We start from the raw sequence: 23,212 nt of genomic DNA on the forward strand, positions 1-23,212 counted from the left end.
TGGCATAGATCAATGCTCCATAATTGGTAGCCTTCAGTATTGTGGGGGGCAGGCACATTATATAGACCAGGGTCCCTGAGTATAAAGACGACGGAGTTTGGGGTCTAACTCGCGGAGCACACAAGTAAATCAGTTATTTGCGGCAGTGGGACAAGGCTATGATATCCACCTGTGTGCCCAGGGTGTGGGAGAGAAGCTTGGCCCCATCTCCAAGGCCCCAGGCCTTGTAAATGCCACAGATGTTTCAGCTCTCCTATTCCACCAGTTACCAAATACTCAATTTAGAGTTTCAACTTGACCTGCAGAAGAAATAAAAAGGACAACAAAATGGCCAAACGACAGCCAGAAAAGAGGAAAAAGATCCCATCAATAGATCTTCAGGTTACAGCTGCCACATTCACCTGGGCTATCCACCTACCCCTGTGTCCCTGAGGGTCACGGGATTCCTTTAAGGAGAGTGTATTGGGGAGGGTGCTTTCAGCAAGTGATAGGAAATCCAACTCCCTAAGAGGCTTAAACAAGGAGGCAGGCTGGCTCCAGGCTGAGGTAAGTCCATGCTCTCAAGGCACAGCCAAGAACCCAGGTTCTTTCCATCTTTCTACTAATCCACCCTCGATTTGTCAGCTTTATCCCCTGGCTGGGGGGATAAAGAGACAGAGACACAGAGACAAAGCAGCTGTAGTTGCTACAAGTATCATTCAAATGTGACAAGTTTCAGAGGAAGAAAGAACTTCACCTTGACAGGACTGAGACAGCATCCCTCTCACACTCCATTCTGATACACAGGATGCAGGGCAAGCCCATGGCCACAGCAGACAGCCCAGCCTGCAATGGGGCAGCCTCCTCTGAAGCACACGGCTGATAACAGAGGCAGTTCCTGATACCCAATCAGGCCTGTTGGGGGTAGGGGGTGGTTAGGCAACCAGAGGTTTCTGATCCACAGAAAAATGATGGTTCCAGTTCCCTATTTCAGATGCCAGAATTTATTTTAAAGAACATTTACAAGGGCCATAGTGCAGTTTTCCAGATCTTGCCAACTTTGGCTGATTTGTTTGTAATTCCCAAGGGCCAATTAGGCCTCTTTGTATTCTTGGAAATCAGAAATAACACTTAAATCCAGATTCTTATCTGCTCCTTTGTTCCCAGAACTTTGCTTTCCACTCTAAAATCACACTTTGAAACTCAGGACCGGAAAAAACAAAACAAAACAAAAAACCCTTAATCCTGCTACAAACTGCCAAAACACCGCGAGCCTATTTCATCAGAGGGAAGTTTCTCTTGTGATTTGTTGTATATTCTGCAAAGTACTGTCCTATTTGATATCTTATGTAATCTTCATAAGACCTCAATAAGGAGGACATTGTTTGCAGGACTATGATAGGGCAATTTCCACGGCTAGTGGCTCTAAAAAGAATCCGGGGGCAGTTCCACAGGCCTGTGAGGCAGGAGAACAGAGAACCACCTCCCTCCAAAGCATAACCGCATGCTTGCTGTGCAGGCCTAAAGCTTTGGGGGCCAAGGTGAGGTCCTGAGAAGGTAGGGCTGAGAGCAGCTCCTGTTCTCAGGTACGAGGAAGAGTTGGTGACTCCGAAGAATGAATGATTTGAGATTCTGGCTTCTGAAATGGGGAGAAATGGTTCTCAAAGTATAGCCTAGACACCTGAGATCTTGTCAGAAGGTCCGTAAGTTTAAAACTTTTCATTCTCAATCTCTTAGGAGTATACAGTGGAGTTTATCAAAAAAGAATTTTCACAATTATCTGAAAAGGTGATTAAAATTACCCTCCTGTTTTAAACCATTTACCTGTTGAAGCTGGATTTACTTTATCTACTTCAACCAAAGCAACAGATTGTAACAGACTGAATGGAGAAGCAGAGCTGAGGATCCAGCTGTTTTCTGTTAAGCCAGATAGTAAAGAGACTGGCAAAATGTAAAATTTGTCTGTTTTGAAAGCAGTGGTTAAGAATCTGCCTGCCAGTGCAAGGGACACGGGTTCGAGCCCTGGTCCGGGAAGATCCCACATGCCGCAGAGCAACTAAGCCTGTGCACCACAACTACTGAGCCTGCGCTCTGAAGCCCACGAGCCACAACTACTGAGCCCACGTGCGGCAACTACCGAAGCCCGGGCGCCTAGAGCCCGTGTTCCCCAACTAGATAAGCCACCGCAATGAGAAGCCGACGTACTGCAACGAAGAGTAGCCCCCGCTCACTGCAACTAGAGAAAGCCAGCGCACAGCAATGAAGACACAATGCAGCCAAAAATAAAATAAAACGAAAAAAAATTGTTTAAGTCTTTATATTAATATGTAATGGGCTTATTTTTAATGAATTATTTTAAAATTTCTATTTTAATGTCTAATATGGTAAATATAATCCAAAAAATTCTTAAAAAGTTCTTTGAGGTTCTCAGTAGTTTTTAAAAGCGTCAAAGGTCTTGAGACCAAAATGTCTGAGAACTGCTGCATTAATGTAACGAATGAATTGAAACCGAGCAGGACCCCGTGGGGCTCCTGGGCATGGAAGCCTTTCTGTCCCCCATTTCTTGTTTGTAGGCAAAAGACTCCAGCCTCCATGACCTTCCAGGAGTTTCAAAGGGGTGATTCCAATAGTTGCTAATCACGGAAGGGAGGGGATGCAGAGACAAGGTAGGAGCAGTCAAGAAACAATAGTGCAGCCTTGGGGCAGGGGCCTGGTTCCGCCCCAAGGGATACACATAACAATATCTTTGAATTCTCTACAGAACTAAAACCCTCAACAAATGGAAGGTGTTAGCATTCTTCATTCCAGAGAAGACCACCTGAGGCCAGATCAAAGGAACCAGAGAAGTTTATCAAGAGACCACTTGAGACCAGATAAAAGGAACCAGAGAAGCTCACTAGGAGAGACCACCTGAGGCCAGATTAAAGGAACCAGAGAAGTTTATCAAGAGACCACTTGAGACCAGATTAAAGGAACTGGAGAAGCTCACTAGGAGAGACCACCTGAGGCCAGATTAAAGGAGTGCAGACCCTGCACACACCCCAAGATTATCAGCAACCCCACCCTTGAACCTTTGCTATAAAACTCCTCACCAAATCCAAGTTGGGACATACAGTTTTTAAGGGGTACGAGCCCACTGTGTCCCCCTTTGCCTGGCAAAGCAATAAAGCTATTCTTTTCTACTTCACCCAAAACTCTGTCTCCGAGATTTCGATTCAGCACCAGCGCACAGAGGCCGAGTTTTCAGAACAGGTAAAGAAAATGTGTGATTTTCTGCACCCAATTCCAACGGGGGAGTCCCCACCACCACCAAGCAACTCTCCAACATCAGTGGGGTGTCCTACAGTTCAACTCAAAACACTGTCTACCTGGAGACAGCATCAAATTCCACAGTTAAGTCCCACAAGACTCAACCCCCCCACCCCCGCTTCAGATGCCAATCACGAGTTTAGGTTGTCACCTGTGCTTCAGACCGACCTGTCACAGAGTGGACGTTCTCAGCACACCCTCCCTAGATTGGATTAATTTGCTAGAGCAGTTCGGAGAATTCAGAGAAACATTTTACTTACTAGATTAGCAGTTTATGATATAAGGACATAACTCAGGAACAGCCAGATGGAAGAGATGCAGAGGGCAAGGTGTGTGGGAAGGAGCTTCCCTGCTCTCTCCAAAGCGCTCCACTCTCTGCAAATCTCCACTAGGAAGCTCTCAGAATTCTGGAGGCTTCCTGACGTAGGCACGATTGATTAAATCATTGGCTCTAGGCTACTGAACTCAATCTCCAGCCTCTCTCCCCTCCGCAGAGGTCCAGGAGTGGGGCTGAAAGCGCCAACCTCCAATCATGTGGTTGGCTCCACCCGCAACCAGCCCCCACCCTTAGGTGCTTTCCAAAGTCACCTCATTAACCTCGTTAACGTAACAAAAAACACCTCTATCGCTCTAGTCACTTAGGAAATTCCAAGAGTTTTAGGAGTTCTGGTGCCAGAAATGGGATGAAGACCAAATACCGCTGACCCTTGAACACCTCGGGGGTCAGGGGTGGCGACCACCTGCAGTAGAAAATCCAAGTATAACTTTACAGGCGGCCCTCCTCATCCTTGGTTCTGTGGATTCAACCAACCTGGGATCGTGTGGTACTGTAGTACGCATTAAGTGAAAAAAATCTGTGTATGAGGACAGGACCCTCACAGTTCAAACGTGTGTCGTTCAAGGGCCAACTGTATATGTATTCAATATTTATTATAAATCACAATATCACAGTGATTTACATGTGTGTGTATATATATATACATACACATACACACACACACACACAATGGAAAATTACTCAGCTCTAAAAGGAAGGAAATCCTGCCATTTACAATAACATGGATGAGCCTTGAGGGCACTATGCTAAGTGAAATAAGTCAGAAAAAGACAGATACTGTACGATCTTATATGTGGAATCTAAAAAACCAAACACATAAAAATGGAGTGGACGGATTGGTGGTTGCCGCAGACACAGGGTGGGGGGATGGGTGAAAGAGGTCAAAGGGTACAAACTTCCAGTTATAAGATGAATAAGTTCTGGCCATCTAATGTACAGAATGGTGACTCTAGTTAATAATAATGTTATTGTATACCTGAAAATTGCTAAGAGAGTAAATCTTAAAAGTTCTCACCACGCACACACAAACTATGTGAGGTAATGGATGCGTTAACTAACCTTATTGTGGTGATCATTTCACAATATATACTTACATCATCACATTTTATACCTTAAATTTACACAACGTTATATGTCAATTATACCTCAATAAAGCTGAAAAAAATGTATATATATATGCCAGTGACACAGAGGGTCCTGAGACAAACCCTGTGGGCTAGAAGCTGCTTTCTCACTAGGATGCTGAGGAAATATGTAGATGTAGGAGGGAAAACAGAGGCTCTTCCACTGCCCAGGAGGCAGCAGGCAGGCATGGTGAGCCCTTGCTAGGGAGAGCTGGTCCGCACCTGTGGCCTGCAATGTGGTCCCTGCAGATCTGTCTGCTTTACATCTACTGCTCGGTCAGTGATCACAGGGGGAAAACAGAGGCACCTACCTTCACCAGTGCCCATCCTTCCGTGTCCATATCCACTCACAGAAGCGGACAGGCAAAATGACTAGCTCAGGGTCCCAATGGCCCCTCGTGGGAGAACCAGGACTTGCACCCAGGACCTAATGTATTATGATTATGTTTACCTTCCCCTCAGCAAGCGGTGGGCTCTTACAGATTTTCTGTTTTGTTTCCCACTGTGTTCCCAGCACATAGAACTTTGCTTGCTCGGCCCTGACTCCAAACCCAGGACACCTGCTCACCCCAGCCACTGCCTCTTCCCCCAGAGCCCAGATTCCCCTCGCACTGTCCTCCTACTACCGATCAGGGCTCCAGATGCCGCCAACAGAGATGTGGACATTCAGGACCCAGAGCTGCAAGGCAATCAGCGCGAACAAATATTTATAAAGGCGTCCACTGTACTGAATGCTTGGGCGCGCACACCTTAAACTAACAATCGCTTTCTTTCTTAATCAAATACCCTACTGACTTCAAATTACATCTATATTTTTACTATCTCTGAAACACATGCATGCTCCCCTCCCCCGTTTCAGCAAATATCATGTTACTGGCCTTATCGTCCACATCCAGCTTTATTTCAGAGACAGAGATGGAGTGAAAATCCTGTAGGGTCCGCAGCCCTCCGCGGCCCAAGCTGGGCGGCCTCTGTGCTCAGGCCCCTCCCTCTGCCCTCTCCCCATGACTCAGCTCCTGCACAGCTGGACCCAGTGTCCCGGCTTCTCTACCAACCTCTCTGAAATAAGCACACAAAACCCCTTTTGTTTTTGAAGGACTTTCCTCCCAGCTGGTAAATACAGAAAAACAAAATGGGGCTTACAAAACAAAGCCAGCAATGGGGAGAGGAAAAAAAAAAATCTTTGAAATGCAACAGTTCTCTGGATGTCACTAAATTAAAAATGAGCCTAGGTCTGCCCCCATTCAAAATACAACCTATTCTAGATATATTCCTTTAGTTTAGGCCTAAAAATGAGTTCTGCCGTAAGTCTTCTCTTGGTAATTCTGCAGGTTTCCTCATCTTAACCACCCCTAAAGAAAGCACCTTAGTTGCTACTTAGATTCTTCCCTCCATCACGTAAGCAGAAACCTGGAGCGGTAAGGGTTCGTTTTTGAATCACATAATTACCCAGGCTTCCCAGTGTGTATTCACATCAATTCCAGACTAACATCTCTTTCATCTGAAGTCTCCTTTTGCCTTTCAGACAGGAGAAGTCAATTTAGGTCATTTCCTGGCAAAGTCACATCTACACATTAATCTCGAAAGCTCTAATAATTCGTGGCTCGCCCCTCATCTGCATATAGGACACTCCCTCTTTTAAAAGCTCTAGCTCATTGGAGATTGCACTTAAAGTTGTTTTCAATACAAAGTGGTCTCATTGATATTCCCAGATTGGTAAGTTGTACTCATGAGTGAGCAGTGACTAACTATAGCCAATTTCCCAAGAGTTCTTTACAATCATGGTGCTTCGTCAAATAATTTGTTGCATGAAGTTTAGTTTTATATATCTCAGCTTTTCACATAAATTACAAATCAGAAAACAGAAACATCTGTGTTAAGTCAATAATGGGAGAGGTAATACTCTGTAATGGGTTAAGAAGGTGAACTTTGACTCCAAGTCCTGACTGTCCCAGACTGGTTCAAGGAGTCTTTCCATCTCAGGGCTTCCCCCCACCTCACAGGAGAGCAGGCAGGATGGAGACCAGCATGTGTAACACCTAAGAGTCCCTGGCACATAATAAAGGTTGAAAAATGTTGACTTAGTAGAACGTCCCAAATTTAGTTGGGAACATGTGAATCACAGGCAATTAAGCATGCCAAGAAGCATCATATTAACAGCACTGAACTATAAAACAGATAAAGGGAGAGCTCCTGTGTCAAATTAATTGGACTTAGCTTGAAAAATATATATCAGGGCATTATGTAATTACATAATCCTACTGAGTTATAAACAGTTCAACTACACATAAATATGCAGTAAAATACAAATATGAATATGAAATAGTTTATAAACAAAGATGTCCAAAGAAACTAAATACGATTCTAGTCTTTGTACCATCCCCAGTAGAAAGCTTCTAGCGGGTGAAAAAGAGAGATTCAAATACCTCACTGAGCCATTTACATCACTGAATCGATAAGCTCAGGTCCCTACCCATCTCTTGGAATCCATTTTTATAACCCGTCAATGTAAACAATTTCTCAGAGTCATACTTTGAAATTAAAGCAGGAAATCTGGACCTAAATTGCCTGTAAGACACCGTTTAATTATAAAAAGCACGCACAGACTAACCCACACGGCAAAAATCCTACCTTCATTCCACTCAAAAGGAATGAAAACCCAAGAAAGAAAACTCATGATTGGACTGTTAGACTTTTTCAAAATTGAGTATGTTTCCTTCTAACACTTCCCTTTAGAGCTAAGTGCCAAAAAATAAAGACATCAACTACTTGTTACAAAGGAAGGATGAATGGTCATGGCTGGTTTTGAACATTAATATGTTACTCACATCCCAAAATATCACTCAAGCCCAATAACCTCTACATCCCAGCTTGGGTAGGTTATGCACGTCTCTAACTGACTGCATCATTTAAAGTGCTTTTAGGTCCAGGGCTATTAACAAGGAGAAGCTTTATAATTGAGAGTTAATTGTAAGTCTTCCTTATCAAAGGGGTTAGAACACAAAAACCATTAGAATTGGCTTTACAGGCTGGCAGATACACAGAAGCGGCTGTTTGTAAGTTAGGAAACAGTATATAGTATTGTCACTTATACTATGTTAAAAGGTGACAGGAATACCCTTTTGTTTCTACAGCAATAGGGAAAGGAAAAAGAGAAACTAGATCTTCGGGGCACCTTGTTTTCTAACGTGGATTTCAGCAGCCCCACTGCTAAAGGGTGGGCTTACAGGCTATTCCACAGGCCACTTTCTCCCTGCTGACTGGTTTTTGTGGCTAACACAGAAATGTCATTCTGCTCACCTGTTTAGGGGAAGCCGGATCTCAGGGAGCTGGAACAGTTCAGGTCGACTTCGTGGCAGGCCCGTGGTCACTTAAATGATTCCCACTGACCCCGGGCAAGATTGACAGCTCCCTCCATTTTTCCTTTCATGGCTCCGTGGGATAAAGACTTCTCTAAGACTGGGCCAGGCTTAGACTAACCACAGTGTCTAAAGCCTTCTATATGTATATTTTTTTCTGGTGCAGAACCAGAAAAAGATCAAGAGAGCCAAAACTTACTTACATTTGCATGCCTCTGCAAATAGAAGTCAGCCGTGCTATGGAGGAAAGCTGGAAACCACCAAGAGAGGAGATCTCAAGATGAGTTTAAATCCAGGAGAAGCACAGATGTTTGCAATTTACCTGGAATAACGGGGAAGCCTCATCAGAAGCACCTGTCCTGCATTTATGCTAACATCCTCCCTTCAGTTAGCATAAGCTGAAGGACCTGGGAATTCTACACTGGCATCTTTGTCTCCTCCTCTTGACAGCAGGAGGTAGCAAGAGGAGCCCAGCACTTCTCCATGACATAAGAAAAGTGGAAACAACAAATGATGACATCCAAACTGCCTGCCAAAACCCACTGCTCCATTTTAAATCACACACAGTCCTTCCCAGTGGATGTGGAGACACTTATTTCTTCAATTAAAAAACAAACAAAAGGACTTCCCTGGTGGGGCAGTCGCCTGCCCACGCAGGGTACACGGGTTCGAGCCCTGGTCTGGGAAGATTCCACATGCTGTGGAGTAACTAAGCCCGTGTGCCACAACTAAGTGTGCCTGTACTCTAGAGCCCGCGAGCCACAACTACTGAGCCCGCGAGTCACAACTACTGAGCCCACGTGCCAAAACTACTGAAGCCCGCGTGCCTAGAGCCTGTGCTCCGCAACAAGAGAAGCCACTGCAATGAGAAGCCTGCCCACTGCAAGGAAGAGGAGCCCCCGCTCACCGCAACTAGAGAAAGCCCACGTGCAGCAACAAAGAGCTAACGCAGCCGAAAGTAAAAAATAAATTAAAAAAAAAAAAATTTGCACAACCTGTAGAAGTTGCCCCAGGGTTCAAAGCACAGAACTAAAGCACTAAGATAAAAGCAGCAGAAAAGCAATTAAAACCATACGAAGAATAGGAAGCTATTACGGATGGTTCTCTCCAAGTATAAATGCTACTGAATGTGTTCTCACCCTACATGAAGGCTCAGCAGGTCCCCAGATCAAAATAAGGAGGAACATGTCAACATCTGGGCTGAAAAAAGTGTCTGGACCAGGAAGGCAAAATGAAGCTGGGTAGAGGCTCAGCCAGGGTGGGGATGGGAAGGGGTGGGGGACATATAAGGACAAATGGGAAGGAGGCTGTTAGAGTCTTTCTGGGAACTGCAACTGGCAGAAGAAAAGTAATTAGGCTGAGGTTGACTCTGAAGAATCATGGAGAAGGCAAGCAAAATGGCAGCTGAGCCATGGCTGGAGAAATATGTGGGATTGTTCCCAAAGGGCACTGAGAAATGCCAACAAGAGGTTAGCTGCCAATGGCTGCCTTTTAACAAAATTGCTCAAGGATTCCCTTGACAGTTTTATCTCATCTGGACCAGTCCTGTTGTAAGTTACTTGGGCTTAGAGAAAGGGAAAATCCTGGATTGGAGAGGGATGGAGGTGGAGATTCTCGAGTTCTTTAGAACAGAAATACTCCAAGTCAAATTCATGCTGGGGGCGGTGTACAGGAGGCTGCATGCTTCTTCCAGGTGGGCCAAGGACTCTTCATGGGAACCCAATGAGAGCTGAACCTCTTGTATATTCAATGTCCTTTGATACAGAATAGTAATCAGGGTCTTGATAATTATCACCAACCCTCAACCTCAATCTAAGAATACACATTAGACTAGTCAGGGCTTTGGTTGAGTAGAGAGTAAGGGGTTTAAGACTATGTTAGCTGAGGTCAATGGATTGGGTGTTGGGTTTCCGGTCTACTCTTTGGGACCTACCATTTCGGCCAGTGAGATATTAGAGGTTCTGTCGCCAAAGCTGAGATTCCCATTCTGGCACAGATTCTTCCAAACAGTATGTTTTCTAAGAATCTAGGTGATGAGGACACAGGTTCCCTGAGATGCACAATGCAGAGTCCGGAGAGGCACTGAACTTGGGGGTGAAAAGATGAATAATTTATATATATGAACTCCTTGAGGACAGGGTCTCAGAACAGACTCCCTAAACAACTGCCAACCTGACTGATAAATGCCATGACAGAGTCATGTGAAGAGTACAGTGATGGTATGAAGGAGAGAAGGATCACTTTCACCAACCGTAGCTCAGTCTTCAGGGATAAGTAGGAAGAGGAAGTGAGAAAGATTGCATGCAATGAGACACACAGTGGACAATTTTGATGAAGAGAGCAGCTCAGAAAACATCCCCCTATTATTTTAGTGTCCCACATATAGGGGAGCATTGGATTGCTAACTATAGACCTCCAGACCTGCTGTCTTGGTCTTGGCATGAAAAAGGAAGAGGACTTGTAACAAGTATGCTCTACTTCAACGTATGAGATGGCCCCCAAAGGAGGAGGGGCAGAGATTGGGAAATGCCCTCTGTAAAACCCTAGTACATGTGCAAGAGGGTATCCTGGAGTGGGGGTCTTACTAAACATGTCCTTGGTCATGGGAAAGAGCTTGTTTCTCTGATGGTGCATGCCACTGAGGTGCCATTCAAAGCAGGACAGGACCACAGTCTGTAGAACCAGGAGGAGGCAGAATAGAGCTTGACTTGAATGTGGCTGGCCTCAGCAGCTGTGAGAACTTTCTGACAGAATGGGGAGTGCGGGGCCAGAACTAGGGTGAGGGAGTTGGCCTTGGGTACAAAATTTAAGGGAGCACTAAAAACTCAGTCCTCAAGATAAATAACATTTTAAGGTCACATTTTAAAAACTCAAAATTAATGCAAAAATTCTATGATGAGCAAAACATAAAAATTTTGAGACAGGATCTGGCATGTACTTGCACAACTCAGCCTCACTCACCTCACCCTGGTCCCAGTCCGGGGAAAGTGAGCCTCTTGGAAATCTGGCAGGAAAGATGGAGCAGTACATACAAGAGCAGGCAGCTCAGCCATGATGTCCAAAGTGGTCGAGGCCGAACGTCTGTGGGCCTTGGCACGGGATAAAAAGCACCCTCCTTGCAGATCTACACAGAGCCATGTGAGGGTGTCCAGACCCAATGCTCCAGGATTTCGAGTTTCTTTTTTTTTTTTTCTTAACATCTTTATTGGAGTGTAATTGCTTTACAATGGTGTGTTAATTTCTGCTGTATAACAAAGTGAATCAGCTATACGTATACATATATCCTCATATCTCCTCCCTCTTGCGTCTCCCTCCCACCCTCCCTTATCCCACCCCTCTAGGTGGACACAAAGCACCGAGCTGAGCTCACTGTGCTATGCTGCTGCTTCCCACTAGCTATCGATTTTACATTTGGTAGTGTATATATGTCCATGCCACTCTCTCACTTCGTCCCAGCTTACCCTTCCCCCTCCCCATGTCCTCAAGTCCATTCTCTACGTCTGTGTCTTTATTCCTGTCCTGTCCCTAGGTTCTTCACAACCTTTTTTTTTTTTTTCAGATTCCATATATATCTTTTAGCATACGGTATTTGTTTTCCTCTTTCTGACTTACTTCACTCTGTATGACAGTCTCTAGGCAGGATTTCGAGTTTCAAATCCACTAGAAAAGACAGCAGGCAGGGCATTCTGGCCCAGATGCCAGCAGAGAAGCTGACCACTTCCAACCAAGACTCAGAAGCAGAAGAACACTGCAGGAGTCCATTAGAAAGGGAAGAACATTCCCTGGGAATGCAACAGCAGGTCAAGAATGATCTAAAAGAGCCAATGACTGCAAACAACAACGGTACTGAACGGTCCACAGAAATGGCATAAGCCCTTTTCCTACTAACATATACGGTTAGATAAAAATATAAGCTTTTCAACACTTCAGAGAGAAAAATGATCAGACAGATGTAGGTATCATCATAATCAAGCCATCACAAAGACAGTGGGGCACGGAGGGGGAAGACCAATGCATCAACTTGCATGAAGCTAAACATTACAGAAGTTATGGTACCTCCAGGTGGGCTTAAGCCTGGTGATGGCCTCACAGAACAGACATCAGCCCTAAATATTCATAACAAAGACCAGAGCAGCCCTGAAAATTCCATAAATGATCAGGTTATTTTGGTTATATTTACTTGATTCTCAAAACCACAGGGAAAAAGCAAGAGGTGTAGGGGGTGAGAGGAAGTAGAAAAACAGGAAGAGAAAACATTTAATATTGTTAACTACTAATAGTTCTTGATCAGCAGCTTCCAGGACTTATTTCTTACTTGGTTGAGAGACCAGCAGCCAACAACAATAGAGTCAGTAACTTAGCAGTACCTTGACTTGGGCAGAGACATTTTACCAAGTGTGTCACTGTGAGTGATCAACCTAAGCTGCCTTTTGCTAGTCACACAAGGAGGCCAAGGAGATGGTAACCCCAACCTGAGTGACAGCCTGAGCTCTGGAAGGCCTCTTTCTTGAGTGTGGGCACACCGCGATGGCCCACCAACTCACAGGTTTTATTCAACCCCGTGAAGTTGTGTAAGATCTGAAGTATAAGAAGAGGGGAAAGGGGAGCAAAGACAGTGAGGGTCCAGTCTCCACATGGAGGAAGATAAGGATGCTTAAATCTCACCCCCAAGATCAAAAGCAAGACTATGGGCAGAAAGGTGGAAAGATTTTCATATAACTCTCTACTAACAAACTCAGGAAATATTCCACAGGGCGGGTTCCCTGGCCCTTCCTCCGTCCCTGACATTGCATCTCACTGGGCACTCTGCATGAATCCCCATCCTGGTTGCTAAGGCTGCTCACCGTACCAACAACGAGAGTGGGCATTTGCTCAGTGAAAGAGCCCGGGGCAGAAATAAGCAATGCCTCTGACCACTCCTTCATTCCAGCTTAAACTTTTTTCTGTGGGTTTCTCCCCTTCAGTGCCCTATGCACGACCAACTCCAGTCACCAGAGTCACTAAAATCATTCACGTGACATCTAGACTTTTGTTTTCACAAGAAGTCCTCAGAGCAATCAACGGCAAAAAATAAAAATAAAAGATAATACAACCATAGTTCTTTCAAGGTTTCAATTTTCTTCTGGTTTGAGCTATCACTACTAATGTACACAATTGATCAGAACAGTATTAGTAATTATCTATCAGAATGTTAACATATTTAACTTGAAAAGCAGTCAATTAATGGCAAAAGAAAAAATAAGAAAATCAGCACAGCAAAGGAAACCATAAACAAAACGAAAAGCCAGAATGGGAGAAAATATTTGCAAACAAAGCAACCAACAAGGGATTAATTTCCAAAATATGCAAATAGCTCATGCAGCTCAATATAAAAAAAATAAATAAATAAAGACAACCCAATCAAAAAATGGGTAGAAGATCTAAACAGACATTTCTCCAAAGAAGACACACAGATGGCCAGAGACACATGAAAAGTTGGTCAACATCACTAATTATTAGAAAAATGCAAATCAAAACTATAATGAGGTATCATCACCTCACACCGGTCAGAATGGTCATCATCAAAAAATCTACAAATAGTAAACTCTGGAGAGGGTGTGGAGAAAGGAAACCCTCCTACACTGTTGGTGGGAATGTAAATTGGTACAGCCACTATGGAGAACAGTATGGAGGTTCCTTAAAAAACTAAAAATAGAGCTACCGTATGATCCTGCAATCCCATTCCTGGGCATATACCTGGAGAAAAACATAATTCAAAAAGATATTATACTTGTACCCCAATGTTCATTGCAGCACTATTTACAATAGCCAGGACATGGAAGCAACCTAAATGTCCATCAACAGATGAATGGATAAAGAAGATGTGGTACATATATACTATGGAATATTATTCAGCCATAAAAAAGAACAAAATAATGCCATTTGCAGCGACATGGATGAACCTAGAGATTGTCATATTGAATGAAGTTAAGTCAGACAGAGAAAGACAAATATCATATGATATCACTTATGGAGTCTAAAAAAAGGGTATAAATGAACTTATTTACAAAACAGAAATAGAATCACAGATATAGAGAACAAATTTATGGTTACTAAGGGGGAAAGGGGGAAGAGAAGGATAAATTGGGAGATTGGGATTGACATATACACACTACTATATATAAAATAGATAACTAATAAGAACCTACTGTATAGCACAGGGAACTCTACTCAATACTCTGTAATGACCTATATGGGAAAATAATCTAAAAAAGAGTGGATATATGTATACGTATAACTGATTCACTTTGCTGTACAGCAGAAACTAACACACCATCGTGAATCAGCTATACTCCAATAAAAATCAGTAAAAAAAATTTTTTTAACATGTTTATTGGAGTATAATTGCTTTACAATGGTGTGTTAGTTTCTGCTTTATAACAAAGTGAATCAGCTATACGTATACATATATCCCTATATCTCTTCCCTCTTGCCTCTCCCTCCCTCCCACCAAAAAAAATTTTATTTTAATTTTTGAAAAGTATTTGAGATTTGATTTAGTCCTCATAGCTCTTTTCAAAACCTGAAGCAACAAAAAAATCTGCAAATAATCACTTCTACGTGATTATGTAACAGAAATGGAAACAATCTGAATACGAAATCAGAATGCCAAGAAATAGTTTATGAACCTGGCTTCTTTCTCGTATACTAAATATCACTGAAGAGAAAACTCATTAAAATAGAAATATAACTGAAGAAAGAAAATTAACATATCCAAGTTCTTTCTTATAAGCAAATATTTAGAGTGCCTAATTAAACATTTTTTTTTAGATTTATTGTGCTCAAACAATAGAAAGATGCCATGTTAAACATAATACTGGACAGAGTTAAGTGCCCTGTGGGTTTAAAAATGCCTGGAAGATGAATCAAAGGATTAAAGGAAAACTGATTCACAACAGAGGGGGAAAGTCCACTATGGAGTATGTTCTCATTATATCACTTCCCTGATATCAAATGAAATAGACAATCAGACTTGATTCAATAGCTTGTTTTTGTTCTAATTATGGCTTATTCTTTTACCCTAAAAAAGGCTTTGAAGGGCTCCCAACTGTTACAAATCACAGTCAGACTGAAACCTTCTGATATGCATAAAATTCTACAATAAATTTATAATTTGTGCCTCTTAACAGTGTTTTCCAGCTACGTTTGTCTTCATTCTTCTCCCTCGCAATATAAAACTGAGCGGAAGGCTTAAATCTGCTATGTCTCATTCATACATTCAGTTCTCTGTACAAGAATGCCTGACAGACTTTGTTGCACATCTGGAATACAATAACGCACATTCCTCTGTATACAGGATGACATCCTCAGCTTTTTATCATTCGGACAAATACTCTGAATCATATTTCTAATAATGGTGAAGATATGTAAACACACACACACACATATATATATATATTCTTATTCACCCACGGTTCCTCATCCAGCATCTTTCCCACCAATTTTGTCATTACCTCCTATGGTTGAACAAGATGGCCAGCTGGCTCTGGGGTAAAGCTCAAGACCATGGACAAAAGTAACGCTCAGTGGCTAAACAGGATCAAGCATGGCCCATTAACACTGTATTTCTCCAACTCATTTGGTCACACACACACCTAGAGTTGGAAAATGCCAGTTGTCTTTTGATGAACATTCCCAGGCACTGTAGGAGCCTCTTCTGGTATCATCATCACCTTCTTGCCCCTAACCCTGAAGGCAAACCTTATCACAGACCCAAAGCCATAGAAAGTCTCACTGTAGTTTCAACAACCCTTTGGATAGAGAAACAACCTTTAGAGCAGTGTCATCAAATGCTTTCACTCAGGGCTTCCCTGGTGGCGCAGTGGTTGAGAATCTGCCTGCCAATGCAGGGGACACGGGTTCGAGCCCTGGTCTAGGAAGATCCCACATGCCGCGGAGCGACTAGGCCCGTGAGCCACAACTACTGAGCCTGCGTGTCTGGAGCCTGTGCTCTGCAACAAGAGAGGCCGTGATAGTGAGAGGCCCGCGCACCACGATGAAGAGTGGCCCCCGCTCACCACAACTGGAGAAAGCCCTCGCACAGAAACGAAGACCCAACACAGCCATAAATAAAAATAAATAAATAAATAAATAAATAAATAAAATTAAAAAAAAAAATGTTTTCACTCTTACAGCCACTAAGAAAATTTTTAAATTCCATTTTTCACACATTTTAAGTTGACATTTAAATTTCTCAACCATAATTTTAATTAACTGCAAAGGCTGTAATTCTGGCATATTGGAATTAGTAAAATTTTAATTAAAACATATCACTCATTTCAAGGTATCTAATGAAATCCAAATACCACACCAATTTGAAAACCACCTTCATCCATCAAAAAATACGTGAACAAACTCTTCTTTTAGAGTAAAAAAGGCTGTATTGTTCTCTTGTCTCCTGGAACTTGTATTTCCACTTTACCCCCACCCCCAACCAGGGAATTTTCTCTTGATATAACATGCTTTAACACTTGATTTTATTAATCTCCCTATTACATTTCTCTGTAACAAAAATGTGTATAAAGTGATTTTTAAAAATTTCCTGTGGCTATAAGGCTTAAAAGTGTTCCATTTTCTTCTGATGCAAATGACTGATCCAAACAACATTAATAATTATAAGAATGTTAATATAGTTAACATGGAAATTACAATTTTATTAGAAATGTATTTCTAAAGAAATGGACAGGGTTTGTTTATTTTTCTCAACTAGTTCATATATCTATAGATGAATATTCTCTATTGCTATAAGAAGGTGGGGTTTAACATCAATTCCATACCTTTTTTCCCACGTTTAAAGACGTAAGCAATAAGAAACCTTTTTTATATAAGAAAGGAATAAAGGAGATTTATCATCAAAAAATCTTTTTGTCTATTATCTCATAACTAGATTAGGTCCGCCTTCAATTTTGTTGAAAGCCAAGAAGTAAAAACGAACCTGCAAAAAGATGTGTGCCCTGATCACTGTATTCATCCCCTTTATCAACACAGACACTAATATTTTCACAGTCCTTTGTTGGTAGGAAGAGGGTTTTGCACCCCAGGAAAACACACCACAGTCAGATTCAGGATGGGATGGGTAACAGCTGTCCTTTGTCAGGCAGGAGAAGGTTAAGAAGTGAAATGGAAAAGGAGACGTGGCAAAATCAGTTCTGAAGCAAATAATTTTAAGACAGGGTACCTACAGAAATTGGGAAATCGTCTCCTTTAAACCATCCATGCCTTTGTATCTCTTGGAGTGTTTTCACATGGATACCCCAGCTGCAATATACCTCCTCCGGGTAAGAATGTTGCTGCCAGACATTCTACCCATTTAGAAGCTTTATACCCACAGAAGTACACTTGGTTTGATTAACACATGAATTACCTTAAAATATATCAGCCTGTAGCAGACACTACAGGAGAAGTAATACATTTTTAAAAAAGACAGAAACATGGGCTTCCCTGGTGGCGCAGTGGTGGAGAATCTGCCTGCCAATGCAGGGGACACGGGTTCGAGCCCTGGTCTGGGAAGATCCCACATGCCGCGGAGCGACTGGGCCCGTGAGCCACAACTACTGAGCCTGTGCGTCTACAGCCTGTGCTCTGCAACAAGAGAGGCCGCGATAGTGAGAGGCCCGCGCACCGCGATGAAGAGTGGCCCCCGCTCGCTGCAACTAGAGAAAGCCCTCGCACAGAAACGAAGACCCAACACAGCCAAAAAAAAAAAAAAAAAAAAAAAAAAAGACAGAAACATAATTCTTGTTCAATCTACTTGAAAAGAGAGAAAATACCTAATAAATCAGTGCCCTGACAATATAGAAACTATATGCAACAAAAGATTGTTTTTAATAATCTCAAAGAAAAATCTGGAAACGATCCAAATGTCTAACAATAAGAAAACTGCGAAATAATTCATGTTGCAGCAGCCATACAATGGACATATATGCAATATTTTAATTTGAAGAACATATATTGACATTAGAAAATGTTCTTCATATGGTGCTGACCGAAAACACAAGCAGGAAACAAACTTGTAAATAAAACTTCATATTAATTTGTATGTGTGCTGGGGGGAAAGTCTATTAAGAAAATCTATTAAACCGTTTTCAGTGGTTACCCTTAGGTGGTGTAATTATGGGTAACTTTCTTATTTGCTCTTTCCCAATTTCCACAAAAAGCATGTATTTCTCTCATGATGGTGGAGGGGGGTGGGGAGTGGGAAGAGTTGAGGAAGTGGGGAGATAGATTCACTGTCTCAGGGCTGCTGCTGATGCCTATAGAGTTTGTGAGATGGTGTCCAACCAAGGGGCCAGTGAGAGCTTAAATCCAACCCACATGGTGCAGGGCTGCTCTCCCACTAAGGGGGCGCCATTTCCCAACTCACAGTGGAAGATTCTGTCCACCGTCCACATCCTCACTTAGATTTCAGTCATTTCTCTCCTTGACCAATTTTATCCTTTCATCCCTGACTTCCACAGCTGGTTCCTTTGGATTACTGACTTCACTCACTCCAGGACAGGCAGAAATCAGTGCAATCAGCTTCCCATCATGCTAACCTCATGAAATATCCCAGTTCACTGATGCAAAAGAGCCACCAGTCAGCAAGTAAAATGCTATAAACCAGTGAAGTTTTCTGGCCCTTCAGGAAAGCACAGCGGGTAATTTTTACTTCCACTATATTATACAACTCCAGTCTCCTTACCTCAGCAAGTGTGGAGGGATCTTGACAATGGTATCCACACTATCCAGGGTTTCTGCAAAGGGAAAATTACAAAGTTAAAAATAAATATATAAAGACTGAGAATTTAAATTGTATACAAATTTCACTGTTAGTTTCTTTTTTCCCCCCTGGAAATTCCTATAATTATAAATTAGTCAATTCTCAATTATCTGCATGCAAATCATCCATACGTAAAAATCCTTTTCCTTTGCTAGCCCACAAGACTTCCTCTCAGAGCTTAAAGATTAGGACGCATTTCGCTTAGAGACAGAATAAATAGTTAAATTCCTAACCGGAAACAGAGTGCCAATTTAATCTAGTTACAACTGGCTAAAAATGCTATATTCTTGCAATAACAATAGAGAAAGGAGAGCTATTTCCTTGAAAAAATACCATTTTAATACCCTTAAATAATAACTTATACTTCTGAGAGACTTTCAGGTTCACAAAGCACTTTATGCAACAGTTCATCTCACACACATTTATGACACGGCAGATGAAACTTTCTAAAAATCATACTATAGTTAAGGATTCTGACTGAGAGGCTCACCCCCAAGTCTCATAACTCTGACCTGGATGTCCAGTACTTTACCATTGTTGAGGATTATTCATTCACGCTCTTGCTGCCTCCAGTTGTTGAGATAATGAAACATTCACTATTCTCTTCAAAAATGAAAACAGTTCTATTTCAATAGCTCCAACAATCCTGCACCCAATTCCAATGTGTGTGTGTGTATGTGTGTGTGTGTGTACGCGTGTGCACGTGTCAGCGTTGGGGGGGGGATGGTTTTCCCACACCAACAAGCAATTCCCTGACAGCAGCTGGGTGTCCTCCAATTTAACTCAACTCTGACACGAACTGGAGAGAGCATCAGATCCCACAGATTTGGGCTCAATCCTACAAGCCTGTAACACCCCCCCACCCCGCAACCCCACCTTCAGATGCCAATCTCAAGTCCGGCTGTCACCTGGGCTTCTGACCGACTGGCCAGAAATTAAAGTTTCCAACAACCCCCTCCTTGGGTTTAATTAATTTGCTAGAATGGCTCACAGAACTCAGAGGAACTTTCACCTAGTAGATTACTGGTATGTTACAGAAGGATATAACTCAGGAACAGCCAGGTGCTAGAGATGCATGTGGCAAGCTGTGGAGAAAGGGCAGAGAGAGTCCGTGCTCTCTGGGTGTACCACTCTCGCCAAATGTCCCTGTGTTCATAGGCCGGGAAGTGCTCCAAACCCCATCCTTTGGGGGTTTTACGGAGGCTTCATTACATAGGCATGATTGATTGGCCATTGGTGTATGAACTCAGTCTTCAGCTCCTCTCCCCTCTGTGGAGGTCAGGGGGGGTGGGACTGAAAAGGACGGTTTTCCTGGCAGCCAGCCCCCATCCGTAGGTGTGGTCCAACAATCACTTCATTACCCTAACAAATGACTCTATAGCTCTCTTCACTTGGGAAATTCCAAGGGTTTTAGGAGCTCTGAGCCAGAAACAGGGACCAAGACCAATATATATATTTCTTATTATAAATCACAACATCACACACTCCAACCGGTCTCCAGTTTTTCTGTTCAAACTCTTGCCTTCTCTCTTCATTGTTTAGAGTCAACAAGCCCTGTCGATCTGAACGATTTTTATTGGGGAAGGAGAAACATCTCTCCCCACCCTGCTAACAGATCAGAGGGAACAGTGGACACCAAATGTATCCCTGAGACTCAGGACTAAGAACAGGCCAAAACATGACGATAGCATCTGGGCCCGCTGTGGTCCATGGGGCAGAACAGTGGGTGTAAGCCAGACAGTTAGCAAAATAGAAAGACGGATGAGGAGGGTCGGTGATGCTGCGGCCACAAGGCCAAGGGAGGAAGTTAGAAGGACTGAAGTCAGTTCTTAAGATGAGACAGGATAATGAGAAAACAAAACCCTGAGATGCAGATGCAGGGAGTGAGCCTGCATCTCATGGCTGAGCCCAGGCCAGCAGTCGGCAGGGCAGAGCCAGCGCCCAGGACAACTTGACGCTGCTTCCCAAGAAGAGGGTCTGACGCTGACCAACAATATCGCTGTGGTTTTCCTCTTCACACAGAAGAGTTTATATTCAATTCAGGATGTGCAACAGTGCCCAACTCTACAAGCGCTAACAGAGAGCTAGAGGAAAGGGAAAAGAGAAAGGCAGTCACAGAGCAGCCATAATGAGCCCATCCTGTTCCAGAAGGGACGCCGGGTAGGAAGCTGCATCGGGGGTTGCATGTCAGAGCACAGGTGAAGCCCAGGGATGTAAATGTGGGCATCGCATTCTCAGAAACTGAACTGAAGCTGTGGCTCTGAAAGTGTTCAACTCCAGTCGGGCTGCGAGTCAGAGACGAGAGCTCATGGCTCATTCTTGTGAAACGCAAACCTTTAGGCTGGGGAGGAGCTGGAGCTGCAAAGGAGACGGAGCAGCGCAAGAGGTACGATCGAAACAGACGGGGTGCGGGCATGAGGCCAAGGTCAAGTGGGGGCCCAATGTGGCTGAGAGGACTGGTAAGAGGGAAGTGAGGATGGTCTGCTAGACTGAGGTCTGGGTACCTTATTCTTCAGTTGGTGGAAGAACAGAGGAGAAAGTCAGATCGCAGTGAGTTGAAAAGTGAGCAGGAAGTGAGGATGTGGACACAATCACTACATTCACTTTTTTTTTTATTATTAATTTTTATTGGAGTATAGTTGCTTTACAATGTTGTGTTAGTTTCTACTGTACGGCAAAATGAATCAGCGATACATGTACATATGTCCCCTCTTTTTTGGATTTCCTTCCCATTTAGGTCACCACAGTGCATTAAGTAGAGTTCCCTGTGCTATACAGTATGTTTAGTTACGTTCACTTTTTAAGAAGTTTAGCTGTGAAGGTAACAGATGCTGTGGCTGGAAGGAAAAGCGGGTGGAAAGATAGACGGAAGCATGGTGGTTAGATAGACCATCCTTCTTCTCTTACTTGGTATTCAGGCCTCTAATTTTCTTTCTCTTCTCCGTTTTCCAAATCCATTCTACAGGAGCTCCCTGATATGTGCAAACACCTAAAGTTTCTAAAAGGGACATGGTCCAGTTCTAATGTTCTGCCATTCTATTTCATCCTGCCATTCCCAGCTCCCAAGACTCCAGGATTGCCAGTGCTTGAAGGAGAATGATATTCTTTCAGGCTCTCCACACGCTGACCCAGTCCCTTGTTCTTTTCTATTCCTTAGTCAGACCATTTCCTCACTGACAGGAAAAGTATCTAACCTAGATAGCTTAAAATAGAGAAACAGTATACATGTTCCTTGCCCATTCTTATGCAGCCATTAAGAAAACTGATTTTCAGAGACATATTAATAATAAAGTAGAAGAAAAGCTGAAGTTAAAAAACAAGTAACAATCTGCCATATATGTATAACCCTTTGCAGAAGGGAAATACTCCAAAATGTGATTAGTGTTTTCTCTGGGTGGTGACATTATGGGTGATTTTAATTTTTTCTTTATAGTGTTCGAATACTTTTCAATATTCTAAAATGAGCATATATAACCAGAAAACAAGACGAATATCACTTAAAACCCAAATAAGACATTAACATGTTGATTTATTTATGTACTGAACATGTGCCTCTCATATTGTAGGTGCAGAAGCCACAGACAAGCATAAGCAACAGTCCCTACGCTCAAGAAGCTCACGTCTACACTGTAGACATTTGTTGCTTTGGTTGACTGGCGTCCACTCCGCTGCCTCTGAAGCAGCAAACCCTAATTTTGTTTTGAGGAAGCCATCCTTCCCTGACTCTGGGATTTCACTGGGCTTTGTAGCCAGCTAGCCCAGAGGACTGGTTCAAGGATACATACTCAACCCATCAGGACAAAGAGAGAACTGTGACACCAAGGACTGGGTGGGAGTGACTGGAAGAGCCCCACTCTCTTGAGATGATCCCATGATAGGCCTAGTGGGAAATGACCCCTTTCTCCTGTAAAGGCCTAAATGTGGAGATGCTCTCTCTCTCTCTTCTATGACAGTTTTAATGGGAGACGACTCCTCTCTCCTGTGATGGTCTAAATGTCTTTCTCCTATAATAGTCCAAGTGGGAGATGAGCTCTTTCTTCTGAGATGGAATAAGTGTGAGATGACCTGTCTCTCCCATGATGGTCTAAGTCACAGACGATCCCTCTCTCCTGAGACGGTCTAAGTGTGCTGATTCATGAACCCAAAGCTGTGGAGACTCATGCCGAGTGCTCAAAATCCCAAAAGAGCAGAGCGAGGTCCTTGAAACAGCATCTAATTCCTGAACCAAACTCAACCCACAGCTGGCCTTCCAAGGGGTATTTAGTTCATAGAGTGAATACATGCTATTTGGCTTCAGTCTGCTTGA

General features: G+C 43.0%; 1 protein-coding gene across 4 annotated transcripts in view; it reads right to left on the minus strand.

Annotated features, from left to right (window-relative positions):
- Nucleotides 1–23,212, minus strand: part of ARFGEF3 (ARFGEF family member 3) — a 198,460-nt gene that overhangs the window by 172,202 nt on the left and 3,046 nt on the right. For all 4 annotated transcript variants that reach the window (XM_082474366.1, XM_082474365.1, XM_082474368.1 and 1 more), the window contains one exon: nucleotides 18,829–18,880. In XM_082474366.1, coding sequence (XP_082330492.1) covers nucleotides 18,829–18,880 — 52 coding nt within the window. The remainder of the gene's footprint in view (nucleotides 1–18,828; nucleotides 18,881–23,212) is intronic.

The sequence above is a fragment of the Balaenoptera physalus genome (genome assembly GCF_965194825.1).
Source record: "Balaenoptera physalus genome assembly, chromosome: 9".
In the NCBI taxonomy this organism is placed as follows: Eukaryota; Metazoa; Chordata; class Mammalia; order Artiodactyla; family Balaenopteridae; genus Balaenoptera; species Balaenoptera physalus.